This window comes from Fusarium keratoplasticum, chromosome 3 (assembly GCF_025433545.1).
Source record: "Fusarium keratoplasticum isolate Fu6.1 chromosome 3, whole genome shotgun sequence".
In the NCBI taxonomy this organism is placed as follows: domain Eukaryota; kingdom Fungi; phylum Ascomycota; class Sordariomycetes; order Hypocreales; family Nectriaceae; genus Fusarium; species Fusarium keratoplasticum.
Window position 1 is genome coordinate 2,660,705 of NC_070531.1, and position 27,934 is coordinate 2,688,638.

The 27,934-nt window shown below is 55.1% G+C and overlaps 7 protein-coding genes across 7 annotated transcripts; 3 read left to right on the forward strand and 4 right to left on the reverse strand.

Annotated features, from left to right (window-relative positions):
• Positions 1-1,209: 1,209 nt before the first annotated feature.
• On the reverse strand, positions 1,210-3,108 carry NCS57_00417900 (Glycerol kinase; the record flags this gene model as incomplete). The annotated part of the gene is made up of 3 exons (XM_053054149.1): positions 1,210-1,631; positions 1,685-2,688; positions 2,738-3,108. The coding sequence occupies 3 exons, from the start codon at positions 3,106-3,108 to the stop codon at positions 1,210-1,212; spliced, it is 1,797 nt and encodes a 598-aa protein (XP_052916309.1).
• Positions 3,109-6,455: 3,347 nt separating this feature from the next.
• On the reverse strand, positions 6,456-7,260 carry NCS57_00418000 (uncharacterized protein; the record flags this gene model as incomplete). Its single annotated transcript, XM_053054150.1, has 2 exons — positions 6,456-6,673; positions 6,726-7,260. 2 exons carry the CDS (start codon positions 7,258-7,260, stop codon positions 6,456-6,458), a joined length of 753 nt encoding a protein of 250 aa, XP_052916310.1.
• Positions 7,261-7,973: 713 nt separating this feature from the next.
• On the reverse strand, positions 7,974-10,480 carry NCS57_00418100 (Vacuolar protein sorting-associated protein 27; the record flags this gene model as incomplete). Its single annotated transcript, XM_053054151.1, has 5 exons — positions 7,974-9,013; positions 9,063-9,828; positions 9,881-10,165; positions 10,216-10,348; positions 10,407-10,480. 5 exons carry the CDS (start codon positions 10,478-10,480, stop codon positions 7,974-7,976), a joined length of 2,298 nt encoding a protein of 765 aa, XP_052916311.1.
• A 1,121-nt stretch (positions 10,481-11,601) lies between these two features.
• NCS57_00418200 (uncharacterized protein) lies at positions 11,602-14,838 on the forward strand (the record flags this gene model as incomplete). Its single annotated transcript, XM_053054152.1, has 2 exons — positions 11,602-13,866; positions 13,939-14,838. 2 exons carry the CDS (start codon positions 11,602-11,604, stop codon positions 14,836-14,838), a joined length of 3,165 nt encoding a protein of 1,054 aa, XP_052916312.1.
• A 1,320-nt stretch (positions 14,839-16,158) lies between these two features.
• Positions 16,159-18,446, reverse strand: NCS57_00418300 (AMP-binding domain-containing protein; the record flags this gene model as incomplete). Its single annotated transcript, XM_053054153.1, has 4 exons — positions 16,159-16,251; positions 16,313-17,445; positions 17,506-17,927; positions 18,004-18,446. The coding sequence occupies 4 exons, from the start codon at positions 18,444-18,446 to the stop codon at positions 16,159-16,161; spliced, it is 2,091 nt and encodes a 696-aa protein (XP_052916313.1).
• A 4,478-nt stretch (positions 18,447-22,924) lies between these two features.
• On the forward strand, positions 22,925-25,148 carry NCS57_00418400 (uncharacterized protein; the record flags this gene model as incomplete). Its single annotated transcript, XM_053054154.1, has 4 exons — positions 22,925-23,106; positions 23,185-23,213; positions 23,266-23,367; positions 23,428-25,148. The coding sequence occupies 4 exons, from the start codon at positions 22,925-22,927 to the stop codon at positions 25,146-25,148; spliced, it is 2,034 nt and encodes a 677-aa protein (XP_052916314.1).
• Positions 25,149-25,918: 770 nt separating this feature from the next.
• On the forward strand, positions 25,919-27,932 carry NCS57_00418500 (Mediator of RNA polymerase II transcription subunit 17; the record flags this gene model as incomplete). Its single annotated transcript, XM_053054155.1, has 3 exons — positions 25,919-26,244; positions 26,279-26,664; positions 26,713-27,932. 3 exons carry the CDS (start codon positions 25,919-25,921, stop codon positions 27,930-27,932), a joined length of 1,932 nt encoding a protein of 643 aa, XP_052916315.1.
• Between the last annotated feature and the right edge of the window lie 2 nt (positions 27,933-27,934).

Here is a 27,934-nt window from a genome sequence, read left to right on the forward strand (position 1 = left end):
TGCGACGTGCATGCTGCTGCACATGGCCTCGTGAACAGTGTGTACAGGTGGAAAGGCCTCTGTTGGGCTTTGATCTTGGCGCTGTTGACATGGAGGGGATGGGTAGTTATCTACCGCAGTACACGTAACGTCGCTTTAGTTAACGGTTGACAAAGAGACCATATTGTGGAAGTGCCCTATAGGTAGGTAGGTACTCAGCGAGATGCGGCTCCAGAGCCAGAGCATCAGGATGGCCATCACCTCAAGTTATCTCAAACATCAAAAGAGACAACTCCAAGCCCTATCTGTTGTACTCGGGGACCACATGGTCGGCGCTTATCCAAACGAACCTTTGCATGTACATCGAAGGAGCGCATCTGCACCACACGGACCGTTTTGGCTTCAGACAAACGGCATCCTGTCAGCGTCCAGGCGGCCCTAGACAGACAGACAATATTGACCAAATGAACCGCTGTACATGTTCGTTCATCCATATCAACAATTTGGACCTTACAGGAGATCAGGGGGCTTACTCGTTCACAGTCTTATATCACAAGGAGCCGTCAAGGATCTAGCTCCCATCACGTCTTACCAACTGATCCATATTTAGGTCGCAACCACACGGGAACTAAATTCTTTTTCTCACGGCGCGTAAGCCTGGGTTGCCGTTTCTGACTCGGAGTAAACGCACTCTTGTTTTTCGAGCTTCGGCATCTGCATCTACCGGCTCGGCTGATAAGACGATTCTGAACTCCCGGCTGAGACGTGGATCGCCATCGAATGCTCTCGGCCTCATTCAGCAGCGATGATCAATGCCTAAAATAGGACGGTCCAGAATAGAGACTATTCAGTGGGACCTCCAGTAGACGGGCCAGACTGCCATGGGCTATCGCCTCAAAAGCCCAATACGTGTACTTGATCAGCTTCACACTTGTGCACCATTCTGCAGACTTACACGCCCAGAAACAGCCGACGTGGACCCAATCGGATGCCCGGTAATCAGTCCCTTCAACTCTCACAAGATTCTTTCCGTATCACACATTCAGAGCTGCATGCAGTCGACTGCTTGAAGAAGATTTATTATTCAATAGACCAAGCCCTCGGCTAATTCCCAAGGATCCTTATCCAACACCTAGCTCCGTTGCTGAGGCTCGCTATGCCAAGTTCACACCCTTTAACACCCTTATGATACACGTATCTCCCTGCCAATGGCTTTTCTTCATCCTCTCGTTATTCATCACCGATATCCTTGAGCCATCCTCTGCTCATATCGACAGCCCGCTCCCACCGCTTCCGCATCCGACTTCGGTCCTTGGTATCAAGCTGGGGCTTGAAAACCTTGCGGCCCTTCCTGTTCACTTCGTGCAGTTCTTCAAGCTCGTTCCAGACTCCAGTGGCGAGTCCGGCGGCAATGGCGGCCCCCAGTGCGGTAGTTTCGCGCATGGCTGGGCGATCAACAGGGACGCCGCTCAGGTCAGCCTGAGTTTGCATACAGAGGTCCGAATTGGAGAGACCTCCATCGACTGCAAGGATGTCCAAGGCATGACCAGAATCCGAGGCCATGGCGTCAAGAATCGCCGCCGTTTGGTGGCAGGTAGCCTCGAGTGTGGCTCGTACAATGTGGCCCTTCTTTGTATGTTGGGTGACACCAACTAGAAACATGTTAGCCCTGATTCAGAAGCGAGAGGCTTGCGAGAAGACTTACAGAGCGTGCCCTTGGCATCGTCAATCCAGTACGGGGCAAAGAGACCACTGAACGCCGTCACAAAGACGACACCACCGTTGTCGGGGACGGACTGAGCAACACTGTCCACCTCTGAAGCCGCCTTGATAATGCCAAGGTTGTTTTGTAGAAACTTGACACCGGAACCAGCAACAGCGATACTGCCCTCGAGGGCGTAGACTGGTTTACGACCCCGACCAAAGTCGTATGCGACAGTTGCGAGCAAGCCCGTCTTGGAGATGACAGGTTCGTGTCCAACATTGTAGAGGAGGAAGCAGCCCGTGCCATATGTGTTCTTGGCTTGGCCTGGGCTGAAACCACATTGGCCGACCAGAGCAGATGATTGATCACCCAGACAGCCAGCAATAGGTGTGCCCTTCAGGGGCCCGCGGGCGAGGGTACCAAAGGCAGTGGGATGGGAGGATGGCACAATCTTAGGAAGACCAAGCTTGTTACGGTCGATGTCGAAAAACTTGAGCAGATCATCGTCGTAATCAAGTGTCTTGAGGTTCATGAACATGGTACGGCTGGCGTTGGTCGAGTCTGTGACGTAGACAGGTCCACCCTCCTTGTTTGCACCTCCGTTGAGCTGGTAGATCAACCATGAGTCAACAGTGCCGAATGCGAGGCGGCCTTCGTCATAGGCCTTTCGTACGGAGTCTACGTTTTGGAGAACCCAAAGCAACTTGACGCTTGAGGGGTATGTGGACAATGGGAGTCCGCACTTCTCCTGGAGTTTGTCGGCACCGGGTCGGGCCTTTAGATCGCGCACAAGCGCGGCAGTACGAGTGTCAGGCCAGACGACGGCATTGTAGAGGGCTTCGCCGGTGTTCTTGTCCCAAAGGACCGTCGTCTCGCGCTGGTTGGTGATGCCAATGGAGCGGATCTCAGAAACAGTGTGGCCATCTGCGCAAAACTTCTCGGTCGCCTTTGCAATGCATGTTTCGACAGACTCGAGGAGTTCCATTGGCTTATGCTCGTGCCATCTGCGGTCTTGTTAGTAATAGTCCTGACATGAAAAGGGGCTCAACTTACCCCGAGTGCGGGTAATGGTTCTCAAACTCGATCTGGTGGCTAGCAACAGGCTCGCCATGGCCATTGAAGATGAGGAACCGAGTTGAAGTCGTTCCCTGGTCGATACTACCGACGAACCAGTGCTTCTGCTTCTCCTCCTCCGTCTCGGTGATTCCTTGAGGAAGCTGTTCTTCCTCTTCTGCCTTGATAGTCTCTTTGGTAAGTTCAACCGCGTCGATGAGCGATTGAGGAAGTTGTTCTTCAAGCAAGACCTCGGCAGTCCGTGGACGCTTAGCCTCACGCTCCTCAACCGTGTGTGAGTGGACAGGCACCAAGGGGTCCCGTTTGCTGGGCACCAGCTGGGGCGACGCGTCGACGGTTGTGAATTGCATCCTTGCACACGATGCAGTCAGATGGGATTGTCTGTGTCTTTTGATATCGTGGCAAGGGAGCCGTCCCTAGCAGGAGGGTGGAGGACGATGTAATAGAGAGTAGAGGCGTCTTATGGATGTGGGCGATGCTAGAGATATTCGCCTGCGGAGAAAGCGGTTGAGTTTAGGTACGGAGAGAGGAGAAGCAGGAGGAGAAGTCGTTGATCGAGATCGAGAATGTGGAATAAAGATGGAAGAAACAAAGAGAGGAGAGAAGAGAGGGAGTCGAGATGAGGAAGGAGCACGAGATAAATGTACCAGGAGCCGGCGGAGAGAGTGGGGGAGGAGAACGGGAAGGGGGGAGGTGACGCCTCGGAATGCCATTGTGAGTTAGCAACACCTGGACGGCAGGCGGGAGCCGGCGAGACAACGGCCAGAGTGGCAGAGTGTAATGGGATGGCAATCTCAACCGCCCTGACATGTGCTTGCTTGCGAAGTCGGGGTCCGGAAAGGGAAGGAGGGCGGGGGTTTCTCTGGCTCTGCCACTGCCTCGTCGTCTGTGCCACTGCCGTGGGAGATCGATCGCCGGAGAAGCGCAGAAGCAGGTTTGATTTTCGGCCGGCTTTTGCCATCATGAGTGGATCCCACCTTCGCCTGTCGAACCCCAACTCCACCAAGACAGAGGTCACACGGACGGCACATGCGGAGCCCCGGCCTCGGCCCCATCGACTGGTCTCTTCTCCGCTGTCTATCAGCGGGCCATTCAGGGGTCCTGGGAACCTATTTCAGGGGGGCACGCTGCGGTCCAGGCCTCTCGGTGCTTTCGTTCCAGCTGACGTGCATGGGGGGGAAGCGCAGGTGGTTGAAAGAAATATTGCTTCGGTCAAGGCTACTCCGGCCCTAGATGTTTAGCAAATTGCATGCTGGACATGTCCACGGGATTCTCGGCAAATGTTTACGAGCGGGATCCGCTTGACAAATTGCATGTTGATGCCCATCATCTCAACCAATGGCCCCTTCTTTCGTGCTCAGCTCACGAGGACGGAAAAGTAGAGTCCTTCAACCGTTGGGAGAGGCTCTGTGAGAGTGACGCTACCTGACGTGTCCCGTGGTTGGTGGACAATCTGCGGGGCTGACGACTCGTGTACCCGCCCCCAATCACTCCCCCAATACTTCACTTCCCCTTCGCGATCCATTTTCTTCAATATTGGGGGAATCTCTGTCTGTCATCTATAGCCGAAGCCAATTCCATGGGTGCGGCCCTGGCCGCATCGGCAAAAATGCCTGGCTGCATGGGTTGTGATAGATCTAGTCCTTAAAATAAGGCTTGGGGTGGAGTTCTGCTGGGAACAGGAGGCGAGAATTGCCGGTGACCGGCGCGCTTCAGTCCTCCTGGTCGAGATGCAGGCAAAAAGCATCTCCTTGACTGCGTGCAGCCGTGACTGGTCCAATGCAATCATTTTTTCTTTCTTCTTCCTGTCGCCCCTTCCGTGTCTGCACCTTCCGGACATCAGCGACCGTCCCGGCAAAACCGGTTTTGGAATTTGGTGGAGTTGAGGTACACGTCACGAAGAGAGGAAAGAGGGAAGGAGCAACAGGGGAGGTGCCTGATCACCCAGGTCACGATGTCCAGGTCAAAGATCTCGGCGCATCGAGATTTTGAACTTCTGGACCCTTTCTTCTTACATGTTTTAAACGTCACTTCGACTCTGGAGCCTCGAAGATCTTCTGCTTCCCAGTATCCACATTTCAGTTACCCACATGAACGACATGCTTATGACACAATCCCTCTCGCTGTGACGTTGAAGGAAACTATTGTACCTACTGACGGTTGAGGTGGATTCATCATGGAGCCGCACGTCGATCCTCGAGCAATGTGAGTTGTAATAATCCAAATAAGCCCATGATTTCATATCTTCCCTGTCTGACACATGTCCTGTCAATTAGTCTCGAGTTGACTGGGCACCCACCTAAACGTCAGCGCTCAGATAGTAGCGAAAGCTACGACAAAGTCAAACGCCAAAATGTCCAAGTCGACGAACCGCTTCCCACACTTGCCATTCTTGGCCAATGCGAAGCTTCGCAAGTGACAACTTGTACCTTCGAAACTCATGGAATTCTGGAGTCTAGCAACGCTAGGCCGGTCGAGTCTCCAGGAAGCTCGTGGGACCCCTCTCAACGAGCATCGCAAGTGAACAAGTCCGACTATTTTGATGATTCCGACTTGGACCAGTACTTGGACGAACTTGACGAATCTACAGACAAGATACTCTCTGGGTTTCAAGCATGTCAGGAAGGTGACACAGACATTGTCGAACTGGAAGACTCTGACGAGGACGCCTTCACGGAGCTTTTGGATGAGGCGTCATAGGAAGAGCTTCAACAACCACCGTCAAGCGTTGTTCGAGCATGGGATCGAGACTCGCGATCTGCGGATGAATATGACCCTCAGTTGCAACACTCGCCTCCCCATACACACGCAAATGCAGCCGGACTCAACACCGATGATCCCCTCCTCCCCGAGGACATGGACTGGAGTCAAGTCCAGGAGCATTCCCGCCATGCTCCGAAGCAGGAATCTGTACTTCACTCGCCCGGCGTTTACGACTCCAAATCATCCGTCGCTGGCGCGCCGTCAACTAAGAAGAAAACCTCTGTGTCTTCTAGAACGGAATCATCAACGACTATCAAAACTAGGAGCTCTGACCCTGATATCAGCCAAGTGCTGATGAGACCCTACAGAACGTTTGTTGATGTCCAGGAGATGCTGGATGCAAAGGAGCAGATGTTCAAGAACCAAGACAAAGCTGTCTTTGAATTGTTCGGTCGAGTCGTCTACTCCAGCCGCGAGAATTTCCAGAAGAAGCAATATTTTCAATTCCGAAGCCTCCTCAAAGAACAAGCACCATACATCAACGGAACTCTTATCCATTGGGAGGTAGGGAGTCCCCGGGATATCGCTGCCCAGGACTTCTTGAAGAAACGGCCCTCACACGCCAAATGCTTTTGTCGATGCAAGCTGAAGCAAGACCCCCGTGCCAAGACTGGCTGGGTTGTCATCGTGCTTGAGATTCGACAGTCCGGCTGGAAGGAGATCCAAAAGGTGATGGACATACTCGGGAGAAAGGATCTGGACGAGCCAAGCTCGTCTGGCAACTAGGGGTGAATGTTTTGGAGGCGATCTTAAGTGGTTTTCACAGTCTGCAAGATGTAGAAGCACATCTCTCATTAGGTTCCTACTAGTTCCATCAAATTCTAGTTCTAGCTATTAATGCAGATTTGTCTGACCTTGAGCCCATTCTATCTCGCCTCTCTCTATCAGTTTAGTTGAAAATTTCCAAATGCACGATCCCTCATCCTTGAACCGTCTAGAGCTTCCCATTGGGCATGGAAAGGTTCAGGTGAGGAGCAATCTTTTCCAGTACGATTGGTCTCAGCTCACGCTGCTCCGTCTGTGTGGGAGGGATTGTGTTGCCCTCTCGTCGCTGCCAGCTCTCCTCGGTCTCGCGAAGGGCGGCATCCTCATCCTCGCCAGTAGGATCGACGAACTGGTACGAGCGGAACTCGCAGTTTGACCAGCCAGTAGCTGTCATCTTGGTCAGCGCTTCCTCAAAAAGGGGGGAGTTTCTCCATCATACCTCGTCCATCAGGGACGCCGTGCCAGTCATCTGTCAGGAAGTGGAGGAATCCTCCGTGGGAAACAACTACAATGTGCTCATCTCCGCTGCCAGCAATCTCTCTCAAGGTTCTTCTGGCCTCCCTGCCTCGAACCGTAAGCTTCTCTAGCGTGGGCTCGTACTTGCTGCCGGGGCCCTTTTCACACCACGTCTCCTCCACACCGGCGTAGTCAGCCTTGCCCTCGAACTCAGCTCGCACCTTGGCCACAGGTGAGCCAATATCGCAGGGCTGAGCAGAGACCTCCTGGAAGACGGGCAGAGCGGTGATGGGAAGCAGGGCATCGGTGCCAAAAGCATGGAGACAGGTGTAGACGGTGCGACGCATGGGCGAGGCCAGCAGCTTGGTGAGTTTGTCGTGGTGAGGGAACGCGGCGCGGAGGGCGGCACACTGCTCCTCGCCAAGGGGCGTCAGGTCCGGGTCGGGCAGCTGCTCGTTCTCGATGGACAGGTTGTGGAAACCCTGAGCGTGGCGGACGAGATGAATTGTCGGGGCCATGTTGTGTGAAATGAGGTTAGACTGGGTGAGCGATATATGACGAAACTTTTGAGTAGATGGAAGATGGAAGTCAAGTTGATGAGATGAGAGTGGAATAAGAAGATCAGGTCTCTATTTAAATCGCCAATTGACAAGTTACATTTACCGTAAAAGGAAAAAAAAAATCCATCACACAGCTTATGACTCAAGCTCCGTGGCCGCCCCGCCGAACCCGGGCCAGGAACAGGTTTGCGTCTCCGGGGCCGGCGCCGCGTCCTGCGGAGCTACCCTCCTAGGTGAGCGGCGTGGGCGGCCGCGGCTCGCCGATTGGCCCGCGTGGGTTTTCCGAGCTGCATTAGCCCGCCGGTGGGGAAGTGCCGGTGGCTCGGAAGCCTAGTGACGGACGTTTATTGCTTGGATTACCAAGCTGCTGGATCCTCCTCTGCCGCTTCGAATTACTTGATTCGTACGTCGAGCTCGGCTTGATAACTGCAACGGTCAGCAAGTAATCAGTCACGTCACATCTGACCGACAACGCATAAGACGGGTTTCACAAATCATGGAATTGTAGGTAGTCAGCTATGTCTGATCAAGTTGACATGACTTAGAATACATTCATTCTCTTCTGTAACAAGCAACAAATCCGTTCAACGCCGCAGTCCAAATCATCTAAGAGGATCTGCACCGCACAAGTAACCTAACCTCTTGGTTCACCATGACCTCACTGTAAAATCTTACAACTCAATCAATGCCTCCTCTTTGACAGGCTGCTGTGGCACAGGGTCGTGCTGCGGTACCGAAGGGAACGAGTCCTGGTTGTAGCCACCGTATGCCCAGTTTTGCTGCGCGGCCGGGGGCTGCTGCTGGGGCTGCTGAGGTTGCTGGGGTTGTTGCTGCTGAGGCTGGTGATGGTGGTGTTGCTGAGGCATAGATGGCTGCCAGTAAGGCTGCTGTTGCAAAGGTGGTGCTTGCTGGGTTGGTTGCGAGGGCTGCGGTTGGGACGGCTGGGGTGCTTGGGTTTGCTGTGGCTGTGGGGTAGACTGGAGAGGCTGCTGTGGTTGCTGAGGAGCTTGGGGGGGCTGTTGAGCTTGAACTGGCTGGGCTGGCTGAGAAATCTGAGCCGGCGTCTGAACCGGAGTAGGTTGCGATGGAGCTGAAATTGATCCCCTGGGGTATTGCATCGATGGCTGCAAGCTGGGATACGGGGATGGAGCAGTATCAGGAGCAGGTCCAGGTGCTGATGGCCCCACAGGTGCCGGAGTCGGTTGCTGGGGAGTGAAATAGTAAGAGGCATTAGGGTCACTGGCAGGTGTTGCCTGGGCCTGTCGTGGGGTCTGCGTTGGCTGGTTAGGATCCTGAGGGGGCTGTTGCTGATAGGGATCTTGAGGAGCCGAGGGCGCTCTGTTCTGCCAGCTACCAGTCCGCTGAGGCTGCTGTGGCTGCGGGTATTGTCCTGGCTGGGGCTCTGGCGCGGATCCGTAAGGAGGATACTGTTGCTGAGGAATTGCTTGGGGAGGTTGCTGATAGTGTTGGTGTTGAGGAGGCGCCTGGTAGCTGGCTCTTTGCTGGCCAGTATAAAAGCTTTCCGCGCCGGCAGGGTTGCTAGGAACGTGGGATGGGATGGAGGGGTATGGGCCAGCCGCCTGGCGAGGAGGTGGCAGGTTATAACCACCAAGGCTTTGCTGGCTGTAAGCCTTGGACAATCTCTCCTCGAGCATGCGATCGTAATATCGGACTACTGTTGACAACTTGGCATGGAGATCCAACAAGGTATCTGGGTGAGGTTAGTAGCAGCTCTTCCCAGGCTAGATATATTCACATACCGTGCTTGCTCATGGTCTCGCCATAAGTTCGTGCCAGCTTTGGTCGTAATGTGCCGATGCTGTCGTACAGTTCTTGAATTTGCGGTTCGCGAAGGATAGTGCCCGGGGGCTGAGTCTGAAGCCGATCAACGAGGGTTGAAAACAGGTTGATGTTCTCCGCCTCCACAGGTGTCAACTCGTAGTCGTTCTTGGGGAGCACAAAGTTGGTCGTTGTTGAGGGGTTCGACGAGGCTGATGTTTGTTCCTTGAGCGCCGCAGCATGTCTCTTCTTCTGCTCCTCCATATCTGCCAGAGAAGCAGCGATCGCAGCCTTCAAATCCTCGTCCTCCTCCTCTGCTTGCTTGGCTGCCGAGGCGTCACCGTTGGCCGTGTAGCTAGTTTGGGCAGGCTCAGCATAGCCTCGAGAATGGGTCTTGACTTCTTCCAAGCTCATCGCCAATGCCTTCTTAAGATCCTCATCAAAACCATCGTCGACACGGGCGTTACGGGGTTGCATGGCCGAGGTGCTGCGAGTCTTGTGGGGGTAGGTGGGCGATCGGTCGAGGGATGGGTTGGGGACCTTGTAGCCCTTGTTGGTGAGCTTAGCATAACAGCCATCATCGACTCGAACTGGGGTAAGGATGCCCAGGTGCGGGAGGGCGACGGTCTTGCTCGAGCACTGCTGGTCAAAGCAGTTTCCGCAGTTTCGACAGTGGTGCTTTCGGTTGGTAAAGGTAAAGGCGGTCCGGCATCGCATACAGACTTCCGAGTCAGTCCACTCTGGAGGCTGGAATCCATCATTAGTAGAATTCTAGGCACGAGTGGTGAGTATGCCTTACCGCACTGCTGTCAATCATGCTGCTAGCCACAGTGGTCTTTGGGGGGAACTGGTAACCATCACGCTGCAGGGTTCGATAGACTTCACCAATGTAAGAAAGCTCGTATCGGCCTTCAGTAGCCCCAGCCCATGATTGCACAAGCTCGAGGATCTTGGATTTGACATCGGCGTTGACGGCAGCACCCCCAACTGCTTGGAGAAGCGACACTAGATTATCCATGAACTCACGGGACGCAATCTCGGCCAAGAAGTGCGACCCGCCATTCTTGACGCAGGTATCGGTAAGCTGATGCAGGTCAGCTTCAATGTTCGCGGAATGGCCACGGGACATCATACATTCAGCGCGCTGAGCTGGGTATTGGGGTTCTTATTGCCGATGCGCCTCTTGAGGGAGCGCATGGCCTCTTTGGGCGCGACCGTCTTGGATCTGATAACATCGGAGATTTCGAGGTTCAGAGCAATATCCTCACTGTCGGAACCGGGTCAGCCATGCATGATACTGGGGCGAAAGGTTCCTGTCGGCCTACAGGCTGCTGCTCGTGGCTTTCTCGATCTGCTCGTCCAGGGCCGTGTTGGCCGAGGACGACCACCAGCTCATCATCTTGAGGGCGGCGGAGATGATGCGATGAAGGGGTTCGCGCTCGATCGACGGAAAGTGGCAGTATATTTGAAGAAGACGCGATATGGGGGATCTGCAGTGACGACGCAGAATGCCGCGGAATGGATGGAGTAGATGCAGATGTTGGTGTCGGGTCTGGGTTTCCAGCTGGAGCTCACTCCAGGCTCTCGTCAACCTTACCTAGCCTCAGTCACAAGGCGGCGATGGAGGAACTACGTAGTCGGCACCTCCATCAGGTTAGCTTGCGTTGGCCTGGATTGGGCGAGAGCATGCCCGAGCACTGATTCCACAGCAGCCAGGCGCCTAAAGTTGCAGGGGCACGCAAGCACTCCAAGGCAGCCAGCAATGCCAGCTCCACTGTACGTAGGTCTCCCCAGGGCATCCGACGCGGCCTCAGCACTGAGGTCCACCGGAGCCAGCGCCTCGAGCTGCCTGGCCTCCACTCCATTTATTTGTCTGCCTTGCGTCAGCGCGGGCAACGGGCCGCTCAACCACCGAGGAGGCTCTCTTTCTCTGGGGAGAATGACGCCTGTTGATGTGGCGTACGTGGCTCATGGTACCCCATGAACAGGGGAGGGGATGTGATACCGGCGTTGGGAGAGATGGTACCTAGGCTCCCCGCCAAAATCTACTACCAAACGTGTACCTTACCTCGACGCCGCAGGTACCTCGTCATGCGTCCCCGCGACCACATGGCACCCTCCAACCTACCTCGCCCAACTCGCCGATGCGGTTCCTTTGTTGCCGGCGTGATGCCAACTTGAACATCCCAACCTGCAACTCCTCGTCTCCTTAGCGCCCGGGTCATGTCTTTCTGCCAAGGAGTTCCTTTGTCCTGTTTCTTTGAGCGGCTTCTTTAAGACGATGATACTCGTTCTGGCTATATCCATTTACGTCGTGGAGGCGTTGATTTAATAGCTAGCCACCCTCCCCCGACTCCGCCACCCATGCTCCTCGCTCACAAGATATCCCGTCCACGTCAACCGAAGATCCCCGTTTCTCACGACCAGAGTCGCCATTTCTGTTTTCGATATTCGAGTACCGAGTTCCTCCGCCGAGAAATGACAAGCCGATAACATTTGCGCCCCCGATAGACGTTCATCATGGCTTCGCTGGGCCATTCGCGCGCGAGCAGCGTAGCCACCGCCGGCACACACTCCATGGCCAATGGAGGCGCATTTGGCCACCCCTCTGGCCCAGGAGGCCGTCGTGGAGGGGATACACCCGCTGCTCCATCAATTCCGCATATCGACGACATCCTCGCCAACCCGCGAAACATTGATGAGAATCAGTCCATCCGAAAGCTGCTCGAGGCGGCTCAGGCGTCGTTGCGCCAGGCTGAGATGGCCCGCGACTTTCGGAGACCGGCCATCGCCCTCCAGGAGTACCTCCGAGCGTCCATCATTGCTATTCAGATCATTGGAAACCATCGAGACTATTCCTCCATGCAGAGCGACCACAAGGATCTCGCACGTGCTCATACCGCCTTCCTGAACCAGCTTCGTCAACAAGATCCCTTCTACGCCAAGCTCAAGCAGGATATCATTGCGGATAACAAGAGAACTGGTGTGCAGCCCAAGATTGGTCTACCTGGCTCGTCTCAAGGAGGCAGCCGGCCCCAATCCCCCTCCAAGCCAGCGGTTGATAGATCAATACCTCCGCTGAATCAACAAGTCAATGGGTCTCCCCGGTCCAGCATCAGTGGTCCTATAGCTCGGTCGAAGCCAGTTATTCAACCAAAACCACAAGCCCTTCATGGGAACGCAATCAAGCCACCTCAAAGGACCAATACAGCACAAGATCTTGCCGCCCGGTTTGCCAACCTGAGGGGACCGCAGCCTTCGCCAGGACAGGATCCTCGCATAAAGACACATCAGATAACCCTTCCCAAGCCCATGGGACCCCGAGAAATGCCCCCGCCTAGGCCACCAAAGGTCGAACTGGACACCAATGTCCCAACTCTGCCTAAGATGCCTGATGCGATCTACAGCCCTGCTCGTGGGAGCATATCGGGTGAAGTGTCCAGGCCACCTATGAGTACGCCACGGGGCGTATACAACCGAACCACATCCTCAGCTTCCATTCCTGGCACTCCCACGGCTTCATCACAGTCCCAGTCAGATTACTTTACCCCTCCTACACAAAGCTACTCCAACAACACAATCCCCCCTGTTCCCCCTGGGAACGCGATCAAAATCCCAGAAGGAGAGTCTATTACACCAGAGGAATTATATCAGGCCATGAAGGCCAAAGGTACCATTCTCATAATCGACGTTCGAGTTCGACAGGAGTTCAATGAAGGTCACATCATGTCCTCGTCGACGATTTGCGTCGAACCAAGTATACTTCTTAGGGAGAGTCCTTCGGCAGATCAGATTTCAGAGAGTCTTGTATTATCGCCGAATCAGGAACAGTCGCTTTTCGAGCAACGCGACAAGTACGATCTAGTTGTCTTCTATGACCAAGACTCTGAGGAGATTCCCAAGCATCCTCGAAACTCGGACGATTTGGTCATTGTTTCGCTTCATCGAGCCTTGGTACACTTCAACTACCCGAAAGATCTCAGGAATCCTCCCAAGATACTCAAGGGAGGCCTGGATGCATGGGTTGATCTAATGGGTTCAGCATCTCTGCAGTCAAACGAGCCAGGACCCTCAAAGCCGGTGCAATTGCAACGGAGCCGAAACCGTGCCACGGCAATTGAACGAAGGAGGTCGAAGTATATTGTCAAGCCTCTCAGACCAGACGAGGTCAAGGCATGGCAAGAAACTCTCAAGAATGACGATATGCAAACGGCATCCTCCCCAAGCTTCACCCGCACAACTGAAGAGTTTCTTAGGAGGTTTCCCCCTGTTACTCTTGAGCAAGAGTCCATGACTGCTCCAGAAAAGCCGCAACACCGACCGGGCTATGGGTTATCTCACAAGGTCGACTTGTATACAGACCTTCCTTCGCCGCCCACACGGCCAGCTCCGGCCCTCCCGCGGCCAAGCTATAGTGGTCTGTCTGAGGGAGGGGATGAGAGTGAGCTTTATGGCAACAATAACACGCCTCCCCCAACTCGCCTTGTGAGAGTGCCCTCGGCGAAGCCCATGGAGCAGCAGTCGACAGGTGATACCGCCAAGTTCTACACAGGTCTCAACAACCCCCACAACTGGTGCTATGCCAACAGCACACTGCAGAGTCTTCTTGCCTCGCCCGAGTTTGGCCGGGAGTTGGCAAACTCGGGATGGGTGGACAGATATCATGCGCCGAGGAAGGATGATGAAAAGATTGATCATCCCCAGTTGATGATACGTATCATCTCCAACCTGTTCCATTGGATGAGCTCGGGCAAGTTCCAGGTTATGAAGGCCCAGACACTCATGGTGAGTACAATGCGCAGTGCAGCGCAACGCAGCGCAACGGTCCGATAGACAAGGAAGCTAACACGGTGCCAGGATTATTCACGTCACATTTGCGATCAGGGCCGGAGCATCGAGCAGTTTGGTGGCAAACAGCAGCAAGACGCTCAAGAGTTCATGTCCTTCTTGCTCACTCACCTTCACGACGAAACAAATACTCGGCGAGACCGCAAGGGCCAGGCTGCGCAGCCCGACACAACGAAGCAGAGCCTCCTCCAGGCGGCGGCTGATTACTGGCATAACCATCTCGAGTACAACCGGTCTATAGTCGATCGCTACTGGCGCGGACTCGAGCTGTCGACGGTCGAATGCTTCGAGTGTCACACGCGTACTTATCAGTTCACTCCCTTCGACTGGATCCCCGTCACTGTTGGCATGGGCCGCGGCATGACGCTTGAGCAGGTTCTCGACCAGCACACGGCGGGCAACACCCTCGACGACTTTTCATGCGACCGCTGCCGACGTCCCACCCGCGCTCTGCAGTCCCTCTCGCTCGCCCGCCTCCCCTCCCTGCTCTGTGTCGTCTTCCGGCGCTTCCACTACCAGCAGGCAACCTCCGATCTGCGCAAGTCGACGGCCCCCATCACATGGGATTTCAACGATACCGACTTTACGCGCTACTTTCTTCCTCCTGCGGATCGCGCGGCATGTTCTGGTGTCGAACCCACTGATCCGGCCTTCACGGGTCCGTTCAGGTATGAAGCGTACGCCGTCATCGTTCACACGGGCAGTCGCATCGACAATGGCCATTACCTGGCCTACGTCCGCGACTCGTCTTCTCACGACCCGTACGCTTGGTACTGCTGCAACGACTCGCGCGTTACAAAGGTCCGCATAGGCCATGGCGGCAGCGACGACGCTCAGGAAGAAGTCTTCAAGTCTGGCCGAGATCGTGTACCTTACCTCGTCTTCTTCCGCCGAAAGGGGATGCGATAAAAGCGGGACGCAGTTCTGCCGAGGTTCATGACGACGACCCAATCTCTGGCTCCCTGCTACTCACCGTTGCCTGTCCGTCACCTAACACAACTCGTCTACAATCCATCCCATGGACTCGGTAGCGAGACAAGCTCTTATCGTCCCACGCAGGCACCTCGTATAACCTCGGAATTCCCGGCAGTGTCAAAAAAGAAGAAAGCAAGACCAAGCTTCTCAAAGTCCCAAGGGCCCTCTTCTCATCTCGTTCCAGCGCCTCCATTGGGATACGTCGTGTGTGTGTGCCTTTGCACCTCCTAAACCACCCCCTGTCATGTCCCCCCACCTCGTCCCTGACGTCTCGGCACTTCATGACATGTGGCAGCCCTCTTGACGGCTTTCCTCCGTCATTGGAACGCCATGCCACATGCCAAAGTCGTTCCGTCGTCACCCTATCCATTCGAATTCGTGCTCGCACTCTTTGGTCTGATTTGGCGCTCCTTTTGTTTTTACCCCCTTTGATATGTATCTAGCCCAGCAAGCAAAGCTGGCACACAGCATGGCATGGCATCGCACGGAGCAGGCAGGGTATATCTTTCTATAGCGTCTGATTTCCTCTCCTCGACTTGGGAGATGGCGGTGAAGCGACACCTCGTCTGTTTTGTCTAGAGTGCCTATACCGATACCTATACCTATATACTTATTATGCTACTTGCTTATTACCCTTCACCTGCTGCTCTGCTTCTTTTCGTCTCACAAGCTTCGACGATGGTACCTGATCATACCACGCTCGACAGACTCTTCGGGAGTGACATGTCCACCGCCCGTCCCGACACCCTGGCGACCACAAGATTAGGTAGACGTCAAAAGATTCGAGTGGGGGGGAAGACTCTTGGTTCCTTGCTTCACCGTCGATTCAAGCATTGATACTTAGCTCCCGCCCCACCAGGTACCGGCTTCATGCACACGTGGTCGACGGCTTTCACATGTCAGACTCTTTTTTCGACTTGATATGGATGGGTCTCAAGGGTTGCCCGTTGGGCGCAATCACGTCAGCTCATTGAACGGAGCGGGCCTCGACGGGTACATAACTAGAGCAGGGTCATTAAAATAACCATAAGATGATCGAGGGCCTAGATCCCCTGTCTCTGCAAATTTCCCTTCAAGATATCATCAAGCCAACGCCGCCAAACTACAGTACACATACATACACTTAAAACAGAACCATACCAAAAGCTCGTCAACCCACCCACACACATCAACCCCTTCGTCATTCCTCCTTGGTATCCATCCTTCCGTTGTCTGTTACCCGGCATCTCCCTTCGCTCAACCGTCTCATCTCGTTCATCCAGTGGCCTTGAGCGTGGCCTGGATATCCTTCTTGAAGTGTTCCGTAATCTTCCTTCGGTTCAGCTTCTGGGTAGCGGTAAGAAGACCCTACAATACGAGTTAGCAAATTATCACAGCCACGAAAACACAACAGCAGAGGGGTCCTTACATTGTCGGATGTCCACTCCTCATCGGTGATGAGAACAGCAGAGACGACTTCCATGCTGGACAGACCGGCGCGCTTAGCAGCACCCTGGAGGTCCTTGAGCACATAGCTCACCAACTTCTTGTTGGTATGGATGGTGTGTAGGTTTCCTTCGTCAACACCCAACTCCTTAGCCTTCTCATGCACCACTTTCTCGTTGGGCATGATGACAGCAATAGGACGAGAGTATTCGGGATCAGCGTGCACCATGACGTTACCCACAGTCTGGACGCCTCGGTAAACGGCCTCGAGCTTCTCCAGAGCAATGTACTCGCCGCCCTGCATCTTGACGAGATTCTTGACACGGTCAAAGACTCGCAGATGTCCATTAGCATCGAACTCTCCGATATCACCGGTCTTGAACCATCCATCGGGGGTAATGGCCTTTTCCGTCTCTTCGGGGTTGTCCCAGTACTTGGTCATGACAGGATAGCCCTTGATCCAGATCTCGCCCTGGGGAGTAGCAGACTCGGTCGAGTAACCCAGCTCAGGGAGCGCGACAAGCTTGATCTCGCAAGACGCAGGAACAGGGCCAATGGCGCCAGGCGAAAACTCGAGGGGACAGCCCAGAGAACCGTTGGCGCAGGTCTCGGTCAGACCATAACCAGCAAGCATGGGAGCAACGACAAGCGAAATGAAGTTCTTGGTGCCGTCCGAGATGCCACTAGCGCCATTCATAGTGAATCGCATGCGACCACCCGTCAGTTCACGGACCTTGCCAAAGACGACACTGTCAAAGAGGCTGGCCAGCGGAAGCTTGTTCTTGGTCATGAACGCCTTCCAGCTGTATGCACCCCAGAACAGGTTTCGGAGAAGAGGACTGGCTGACTCGAGCTTGGCTGTGATGCCCTTTCGCACAGTCTCCCAAACCTGGGGAACACCGACCATGACCGTGGGCTTGAATTCACGCATGTCGCCATAGCAGTTCTTCATTGAGATGTCCGACAGGGTTCGAGGGTTACCGTATCCGAGCGTTCCTCCGATAAAGAAGACGATATTCTCGAGCGCCATTTCGAAGATATGCGCCAGGGGCAGGTAGGCCAGAATGCATTCCCTGTCACTCACGCACTCCTTGACACACAGGTAAAGACCAGTCACTGTTGAAAATCAAAGGTTAGCGAGAGTGAGTAGAGGGGGTTGCAGAGCTTAGGACGTACCTCCAGCGACGAGAGCCTGATGGGTGATGCAAGCGCCCTTGGGCAGACCTGTCGAACCCGATGTGTACATGACGCAATAGAGGTCTTCTGGCTTGGCCGGGTTTGGCTCCACAGGATTCTCTTCTCCAAGCTGGTGAAGCTCCTCGTAGGTGATGATCTGCAGGTCTGGGTGCTCCTTCTTGAACGCCTCGACCTCGCCGCCCTTGGCAAAGATGGTCTTGTCGTTGACAATGACGATCCTGACGTTGGATTTCTTGATGGGCTCCGAGGCGGTCTTGAGCAGGTGAGAGTCGACATACATGGCAGAACAGTTAGTCTGCACGAGAGAGTGCTCGACACCGCTGGGGCCCAGAGTGTCGTAGGCGGTCACAATGGAAATAGACTGCGAGGCGGCTGCATGAGATGTGGAAATCCAGCCGACACTAGACGCCGCGTTAGACACTGGAACAGGAAGCGCAAGCATGAGACTGGGGCGCGCAAGCGCTGGTGAGTACATACCTGGTGCTGCCAAAAATGTGAAGTTTGTCCTCGCTAGTCAGACCCAGCTTGCGCAGGCCAGAGCCGAGCTGCAAGACACGCTCGAGGTACTGTTGGTAGGTCAAATACTCGAAGCCGGTAAGTTCGAAAAAGGACCACTCCTTCTCGACCTCTTGGACCTGGCCGTCAACGTTCTTCTTGACCTTCTTCTTCTCGGTATGCATGTTGATGAGCTTGCGGGAGCCAACGGCATGGTGATTGGGGTAGAGGCGGGCACTGCGCTGGATGATCTCGAAGACAGTTCTGGCGTCGGGGGCGGGGGTGCTGATGAGGCCGTCCTTTGCCAGAGGATGACGTCGGGGAATGGTCTCGCCGGGAACCTTTTCGTAGCCAGGAGCCTCGATGGTGAATGGAGGCTTGTGCACATGGTGCAGCGGCATGATGCCCGTTGTCCAGTCAGTCATCTTGATTGCGGGTGGCTACAGAGCAGCCGAAGGAGACGGAGGTAGAGAGCTAAGGATGGCGAGACTTGATTGCAAAGAGGAGCGCGCACAGGCGATCCGCGATGACGATGGCGACGGACGGGAGAGGATGAGGGTATCACGAGTGTGCGAGGAAGAAGGGAAGAGAAGGAGGAGGATGGAGAAAGGCAAAATAGGTGGAGGCGTGTATTAATGGACGTGATGGATGCCGGGAAGAAAGAAAGAGGAGGAAGCGACGCCAGGCGACGGAAGGCAGACAAAGTGGAAGCCAAGCGCGGAGAAGCGCAGTGCAGCTGTTGCAGTAAAGCAAGAACATGGATGGACTGCGCCTGCAGCACCAAAGTAAAGCACCTCCACTAGGTAGGCAGGTACCTAAAGATACTTTTAGATCCCCACTTTTCCCTACAAAGGTACTTCAACCTGGTCAGGACGGGACCCGGGCACGCTCCCTTGGCTTTCTCCCGTCTAGCAACGGAAAGCCGTGATGCGACGAGACCTGTAACAGCGGCGGCCGACACCCTTGGAGAGAGGTCTCTCGTTGGCAAGGACCGGGAGCATCTCTGCGGCGCCGAAAAAGGGCCCTTTTTTCTTTCTACCAACGGCAAACAAGACGAGAACAAAAGGACATCTGCTGCAAAAAGAACCCGAGGCTCAGAGTCACTCACAAGCTCGAGCGGCGCATTGCCCTAGGAACCGAACCCAGCCGCCGTGCGGAGAGGACAACCTGGAGAGCTCTCTAGCGGGGCTGCACTCAGGCGGCGACGCCACAACGACCCGGCTTGACGCTTGTTTTGCCATGACAGGTGTGTGTGCAAGGCAAGTTGAGGGCACGGTACCTGGGTACGGTACGGGGGGGGATCAAAATCAAACTTGAATGCCAAGAAGCCGAGTCGAGGCCAAGACGAGGTCTGTTGGTGAGTACAAGCCTCGTACAAGGTCCCGTCTGTCCTTTCCATGTCCAACCGTCTGTTGGACCATTGCAAGAAAAGGCTTCTGATCTCTCGGTCTTCGGTTTTAATACAGGATCCCAATCCCTTCCCTTCGGCCATTTTCTCTCGAGGTGGAGTTAGGTAGGTAAGGTACCTGGCTACTCCAAAAAAACAGCGAGTACCATCATGTACCCTGCGGCAGAGCCAAGCGGGCTCGCCCAGATCAGGACTCCCGTTCAGGCTTAGCCAGGATGTGAGCTACAGGGAAGCTCTGAAGGGGAGCTGGTGACGCTAGGTCCGCTGGGGAAGCAGCAGAAAGAGCCCAGAGGCTGCAGAGCTCGACACGGATGGATTGCGTCACAGATGGAGCCTGCAAAATTATGGCCTGCAAATTATGAGCCTGAGACAACGACATTCGATGGGCTTTGCAGGCTTTGCACTGAGGTCGTCATCGGGGCGACAAGTGTACAGCAAGGCACAGGCAGCACAGCGTGTCCGGTCCGTCCGGAGGCAAGATTGGTCGAGCGATCAATAAAATGCGACCAATATACGGGCGGGATTGGACGTCCGGGTGCCGAGAGATCTTTGTTGAATCACCGGCCGTTGGGATGAGGCTGGTGTTGGTGCTGGTGCTGAGCGCGTGCCACGACAAGCGGGAGGCAATGCTCTGAAGCATTGACGCAGAACCTCCCCTCCGTCCGCTCCATCCGAATCCCCATCAGAATCAGCCGTCAGCACCTTATGCTGCCAATACCGAAGTGCAATGGATTGTATGGTCTGCGCCCGCCTGCAGGGCTTTTCCATGGGTGGGCGCACACGAGCCAGCAAACCTGAACCCGACGGAGGTTATGCCAGGAAGATCAGACCCCCTGAAGGGTAGAGGCCAAGATTGGGTTGATGAAAAAACAAACAGCCTCCATCCAACAGAGGCCGAGAATTGGCATATGATAATCGACCACCGGCACATTACAGTAGCACCAAACGAAACGCCACACTTACTTTTGGCCTGCTGTACCTTTACAGAACTGTCCTTCGTTGATCAGTCAGGGGGGGGCGCCTCATTCATCCCATCCCCTGCAACCCCCTCCCCAAGTCTCCCCAAGCTCAAAGGATTTTGATGACTGGCAAACCGTCCTATTCTTGATCACCTTTCCCCAACAGGTTTGCGGCAGTCGTCCCATCGGCATGCACGGAGGCCAGCTTGTTGAGCTACTGTGATACGCGTCATGACACTCTGGCCTCGCTCGCTCGACTTGCAAAAGTAAGCTGGCTTGCACCGGCACTCCGACCGGACTCATAATCCGCCATGTCATTCTACTACGTCGCAGTGGCGCTCGACCTTTTTTGAAGATCCTCTTTTTGGAGAGCCATCCCGCTCCAAATGCAACGAGCCGCAGGTCAAACCCTCGTCGCCGTCGCTCTTAGACCCCCCAGCAGGCAAGCCGCCCGGAACCCCGCCGCCTGTTCCCCCGGACTCTGGGCAGAGAATGGAAACAGGTCCTGAGGCTCGCTCGACATTGGCCTGTTGTCGTCCTCTTTCACATTACATTACATTGGTCAATCAGCAGCCCTCCTCCGAGTTCCGCGGCGTTTGATGCATCGCAGCCGAGGTGACGCATGCTCGCCGCTGGGCGGGTTCAAGTCAAACCTGCGGCATGTGTTTCGCCTTCGTATCTGTTCACATTCTTGGCATCCATATTCATCACTGGTTGTTTCTCTCCCTCCTTGCACTGCCACTTCTTGAGCGCGCATCCAAGACGCCACGCCCTGAAGCCAAGGTTTCGCTACCCCATATTGAGCTTCTAATTCGCGGCCAAGACCTGGGGTCACCCTCTGGAGATGGTCAGGTGCAGCTCGGAACTGAGGGGGAAATATTGCAGGTTCGCCTTGAGCAAACCTCAGGACCAATATTGTAACTGCATCAAGCATAGCTCCTGGGTATGGTGAGTGAACCACCACCCCTACACTCGAGTATCCCAAGTATCACCAGGTACTCACTCGCCAAGGGCCGGTCAATGATCCCTGGCAAGCCCTCCAAATCGGTCGTTGATGATGCAAGTGACCACAGTCGCTGCGACCTGCGATTGCCCTGCAGGGCCCTGTGCATGCCTCGACAGCCCATTTCAGTCGATGCCATCCATGACCCGTCCGGTCCAGCCAAGATAGCTTCAACGCTGGCCCACTGGACTCCCGTCGACGACACCCGCCAAGATGCACGTGCCCCTCAGCTATCAAGTCCTCGACTCGGATTCACCAATCTCCCCTGTCACTGGTGTTGCGCCTCCGAGACGCCAAACTTTAAGTCAACATCTTGTCGAGAGCCGGCGCCAAGCCATACATGTGCTTAGGAGTGTTCGATGAGCGATTATTGCTTCCTACTCAGTCACTGGGCTGGCGTGGCATGTCAGAGGTAGGTCTCCTTTGGCTTCGTCTCACTCTGCCGTGTTTCATGCTTGCCAAGTGGCATCGCTATCATGCCGAGTGCGCTGAAGGATGCCTTTCACGGACTACGGCTAGAAGCCCATCAGCATGGATACACCACTTGATTCGATCTATCTGTTTGCCTGCTCCGCAAGGTGCAACGGCATCCAATCCAGAAAAGGGAGCGATTCATAGGGCTGGAGCTAGGTTCCAGGGGTCCTTTTCTGACCTTGAGGCCTAGACCATTCCATACCGACTGTAGGTAATCAAGCTCCAAACGTCTGGAGTCTCTAACGGCGGCAAATGCCGCCAGGTCGGGGCAAATTGTGAGGCCACAGACGAAATGCGTCTCAACAGTGGTAATTAAAACATGATCCCGGCCAGCCACCAACTCATTTCCCACTATGGCCGATATGCGCATACGGCGTTCGGATAGTCGCAACGAGACGGAATATCACAATTGACAGCTGTTTATTAACCTGATGACAGAGCGCAAAGATGTTATAGGCCTCCAGTCCCTAGGCTCCCTGGACCCTGGATTTAGTGCTGTCGATCTGCGATTTGGGTGCGGGCTGCGAATGGCTCTCAGGGGTTCGACGTGGAAGCTTTCGGGGCAATCAGTGGCCGCCAAGCCTCCATGCTCTGCAGCGCAATGCAACACGGCTCCAGGTGTGAACCTTGGGAGGGCATTCGGTGCCATTGTCAACTTTCTGCGCACAGATTACGCATCGTGAAGCATCTGGATGACTTCTCCTTTTTATCGTCTCCACGATAGGCGATCCACGACGGATCCAATAGTTGACCGAAAAGGGACGGGACGAGACCAAGGACGCGCACCTCAGGGCGGGTCTCTCGGGGTCTTGAGCGCGCCGATTGGCCGCTACCGACCCCGAATCTCAGGGGTACTTGCCTAATTACACTGCCAATTGCAATGCCAATGCCTCCCATCGTGAACCTCGCCCATCAATGCATTTTCCCCCTCACATCTTCGACGTCTTGGAGCAGTTTCAGATCTGGCGCCCACGAGAGAGGGAAAGATAGAGCGCAAGATAGGACCTCTTCAATTTGTTCAGATCGGGAGTTATAGATCGATCTGACCACCCTCCCATCATGATTCGGCAAAGTACCGAGCGCTCCAACGACTGGCTGAGGCCGGTTGCTGACGACGACGAGGATGACGGCTTCCTCGCTGCATCTGACGATGCTGAGGCCAAGGGATGTCTCGACGAGGGCAATCGATCGACGCTGGATTTGGTCACGGCCACACTCCCCGTGTACATGACAATTCATCGGTGAATCCGCCCAATTTCGCGCCGTGGTGAAGGCTTCTCTGGTGAAGGAATCAGCGTGCTAACTCTCCTTGAGTGTAGAGTCCGCCGGCTAGTCCTTGCGAGTATCGGTAAGTCTTCGTTGTTTAACAGTCAAGAGTCAATAGCTAATTCCTCGCCAAGATGACCCTTATACTATGGAGCACTTTAGAGATCCCAAGATGAACGCCCTGGTTGTGAGGCCCTTGGTTGAGCGGCTCTACAACCCAGACGACATCTCAGTCGGTGAGTCCTGACGTGAGAACCTTCGTCTGCAAGATCCTTTCCTGATATGGAGCCACGTAGTTTATTGCCTACTGGCCAACCGTGTCTCATTTCTGCGAGACCAGTCCAACACGGTTCATCAGAGCGTCAACCAGGCTCGGGCCATCTTGTGTGAGCTGCTCGCTAGTCGAGTCCTCCGACGCTTTCACGAAGACAACCCGGGGCCCCAGGGCCTTCTGCTACTTGCCCACATCCTCGTGGAGGGATTTGATCCCTTCCAGGGTGCTCCGGAGCACATGGAACGTCGTGGACGTCGCCCGCAGTGGCCTGGGGCCTCCCAAGACGGCTCCGGCTCAGAGAGAAAGGTGACTGCTCTGGAGCTTGCTATTGTTTCTGAGAGCAAATTCTTCATCAGCTCTTCAGCCTGCCAGCGAGCCGTCGACGCTGTCCACAACGGCCAAATTATCTATACACCTCTGTCCTTTATGGATATTCTTCCGGATCACTACAAACGCCGCCCCATCTCTCTTTACGACCCCCGAACGGCGCCTCTCCTTAACCACCACCGCCTCATCGTCCCCTCCAACAGGAATCTCATCGAACTCGTTCATTTCGTCATTCTTCTAGCACTCTACGTCATGACTATGGTCTCGCGGCACTCGGAAGTCAACATGTGGGAATTTGCCTTTTGCGTCTACACAGCTGCCTGGCTTCTCGAAAAGATGGCGGCCATCGTTGAGCATGGTTGGGAGGTTCACGCGCAAAATTTATGGGCTTTTCTCGACATTACTTACGCTTGCATCTTTGGCGCCTACCTCCTCGCTCGCTTATACGACTTCCTGGCTGATCAGCTTCACTCGGGCTACGGTCTACCGATTCTTTGCGTCGCTGCGCCAGTCATGTTGACGCGAGTTGCGTTCAACCTGCTACCTAATAACCTCGTCTTCATCTCTGTTCACGCTATGATGAAGGACTTTACTGTGCTTACCTTCTTAGCGACCTGGTGCTTCACTGGCTTTCTTCTCGCTCTGCAATGGCTCGTTAGTGCCAGCAACGATGGCAACGAGGAGTTCAGTTGGTACGTTGTGGGCAAGTGGATGCTCTGGATCTGGTTCGGCCTCGACGGCGAGGGCATTGAGGAGTCGGTGCGGTTCCATATCGTGCTTGGTCCAGCGCTCATGATTGCCTTTGCATTCCTTGGCAACACACTCTTCCTGACGATTCTCATCGCCATGCTCACCAACACCTTCTCCAAGATCGTGGCAGATGAGACGGCCGAGATTCAGTTCCGACGGGCCGTCTTAACATTTGAGGGCGTCAAGAGCGATTCCATCTTTTCTTATCCTCCTCCATTCAACATCCTTGCGCTGGCCACGCTACTTCCCCTGAAGCTCGTCACGACGGCTCGAGTGTTCCATATCATCAACGTGGCGCTCATCCGAACGCTCAACTTCCCTACGCTACTCCTGATAAGCTTTGCTGAGCGACGGCGGTTGTGGGTGCAGTCCAGACGTGCCTCTGGGAAGCGGTCCAAGTGGCAGTTTACAGCTCTATCGCCACACAGCGATATTCAGGCTGTCTTCAAGTCGGTGCCGCCTATGGAGATTTCGGACATGATTGACCAACTGGACCCGTTGGGAGAGGTGCCGATCCTGGAAGATGACCTGATGCCGACAATGACGGGCGACAACCCTCGATCCAACCTGCGAAGATGGCGGATGGTGCAGCGAGAGGGACAGAGGCCCACAGACGACAACGTGATCTGGAGCGAGAGCAGTAGCAGTGGCCCAAAGGAAGACTGAGACGGCGAGGAGAGAGGTGATTTACTAGACTAGACTAGAATGTTCAGCATTGCAATGGCGAACTGGTGTTGGGCTGGGTTTGCATTTGGGTTGCAGCATGACTATAACTGTACATAATAAACCGGATAGAGTTGCTTTGGCAAGACTGAAAGGAGGTCTATCGTTGGATCTATAAACTCAATCACAATGGATATATATATATTCCTTACACATTTGTTGACAAGGTTCAGCTCAATGTATATTGCGAGATCTGGGGAGTATATACTTGAACATAGTCCTGATTGGACAACAACACATTGAGTAACAGCTTGTTGCCTTTTGTTTGCTCAGCTCTCTGTTCTAGGTAGATAAAGCTCTCTATATGTATGTGCATATCCTTAGATGATAGAGCTACTAAGAGCTCTGCACTACCAATCCTAAGTGCTAGACGAGTGACTTTATCAACTATTCACACTATTCTACATACCTTTGACAAGTATATTATTATCCTTCTGAGCCTCAAAGGTACGTATACGTTCTCCGGGTGGGTGACATCCATGAATGAGTGTGCCTGAGGCGGGCCCACCCCAGCAACAATGGATGGAGCCCCGCCGTCATGCCGCTTGAGAGCTCCAAGCACAAGCAAGCATCAAGGCTGGGCTAGCCTCGAACGGTCATGAATTAAACAACTTCAACAACCACATCCGTGCCCATGATCAGTTAATATTCAAGTCCTCACCGCGTACGAATACGAATAGACCATCGACAAGAGGAGTTCATCCACCCTCGCCATGGCTCCAGGTCACGACGACCAGCCGCTCTCGCTGCGGCCGAACCCCGTCGCCGACCGCAGGCCCAAGAACATCGCAGACTTCATCGCCCGCGTCAATGCCCAGCCCGGCGGCTTCAGAGCTCTGTCCGAGGACAAGCTGCGCGAGGAGATTGCCGCACACGACGCCGCCAATGGGGATGCTGCCGAGGACAAGGACGTGGACATGGCCGAGACCGGTCAGGATGAGGACGACGAAGACGAGGATCAAGAGGTAGAGAGGGATCCTCAGGAGGTGCGCATGGAGGTGTTGAGAAACATTGAGCAAGTCAACTTTGGTCTAGACATGTGCGGCACGCGCTAATCTCTCTCTCTCTCGCAGCATCGCCGGAAACACAGCCTTCCTCACGCTCGACTTCCTCTCCCTCCTCCTCTCCAAGCAGAACCCCACGCAGGCCGGCGTCACGCTGTCGCAGGGCCTGCGCGACATCGCGGGCATCGGCACCATGGGCTTCGACAAGCTCGACGACCCGACCGTGTCGCCGGCAAAGGCCAAGGATCACGAGGACGTGGCCGTGGGCTGGACCATCATGAAGGTCAACAAGACGCGCGACGCCGCCGAGGAGGCCTGCAAGTTCCTGCAGAAGGAGATTGCGGCAGAGGGGAGGTACTGGGATGAGATTGTGGCGGTTCAGAAGAATGGGTGGTCTATATCAAGGGTCCCCAAGGAGAGGCACACGCTCGGTGTTCGATTTGGCTTCTCAGAAGGTTGGTGCAATACTACAAACAACGGTCTCTTGCTCATACGGTAAACAGCTGCATCCGATTTCAGAAACAACGGTCTCGCTCCTATGCGGAGAGGAGACGACGGTGCAGTCCAGCTCGACTGTGGCCGACTGGGCGGCGTATCAGAACGACTCGTCGTGACCCTCGAGAAAGACGGCAAGGTCACAGGCCGCTCTGCCCTCCCCGCGCAAACGACGGACGATGCCCCCCTGGAGGCGCGAGTCCTCGAGGCCCGCAACACCATCTTCTCGCAGGAGCTCTGGTACGAGATCAGGCGCGAGGCTCGTAATCTGGCCGCATACGATGTCAAGCCCGACGGCTCCCGCCTGACGTGCGACTTGGATCCCACATCCAAGTCCAAGCTGACCATTGAGCTTGTGCCTCTGGGCTCACAGCCGTTGCTGGATGAGTCTCTACCTGACAACCACCTCGCCGAGATGGCGGCCATCTCACTTCACATCCTCCTCACCTCGGCTCATCGCCATGCCGAGCTCATCAGGACACGCCCTATACCGCCTCATGTCACTCGCACGCGAGGCCAGAATATACACACCCTCGTCCGGCCCGTCATCGCCTACTTCATGCACTACCGCCACCTGATCAATGCCACCACCTACGTCGGCCGCATCGTTCAGTCTCTCCGGCACGCCGGCCTCCCCGCCAACTTTATCTTGCTGACGCCCCGGGTCTCGGACCCGGACCCGGCGGACTTGAGGGCGCCCCCGAGTTCGGTTCCGGGGGCCATGGTCCGCAATATCATCCCTCCCATCGACTTCAACCTCCGGCTCACCCTCGTCCCCGGTGCCGTCATGGACGTCCGCGGCCGCACCTTTCTCTTCCCCGTCACTGCCACCTACTACCAAGTGACCACCCCTCCAAACTCGCTCATCGCCCGCATCTGCGCCCCCTTCCGAGAAGGATACCCGACCCCGGACGCCCTACACGACTACCTCAGCACCGCCACCGCCCGCGTCCTGGCCGAGCACTTCCGCTCCCTGCTCGCCTCGTCTCCCTCGAGCACCCGGTGGGTCAAGAGCATTAAGGGCGACTCCATCCGCGACGCCGATAAGGAGGAGTTCGAGATGCGCTTCGCCCTCACCCGCGACCCCAAGCTGCTCGTCACGGGCACCTCCCAGGTCGAGGGTAAGACTCTACGACAGGAGTGGGAGTGGAATCCTGACACCACCCCCGAGCCAGCGAGTCTGCAGGACATTGTCCAGCGCGAGGCCAAGAGGGCGTTTCCCGAGTGAGG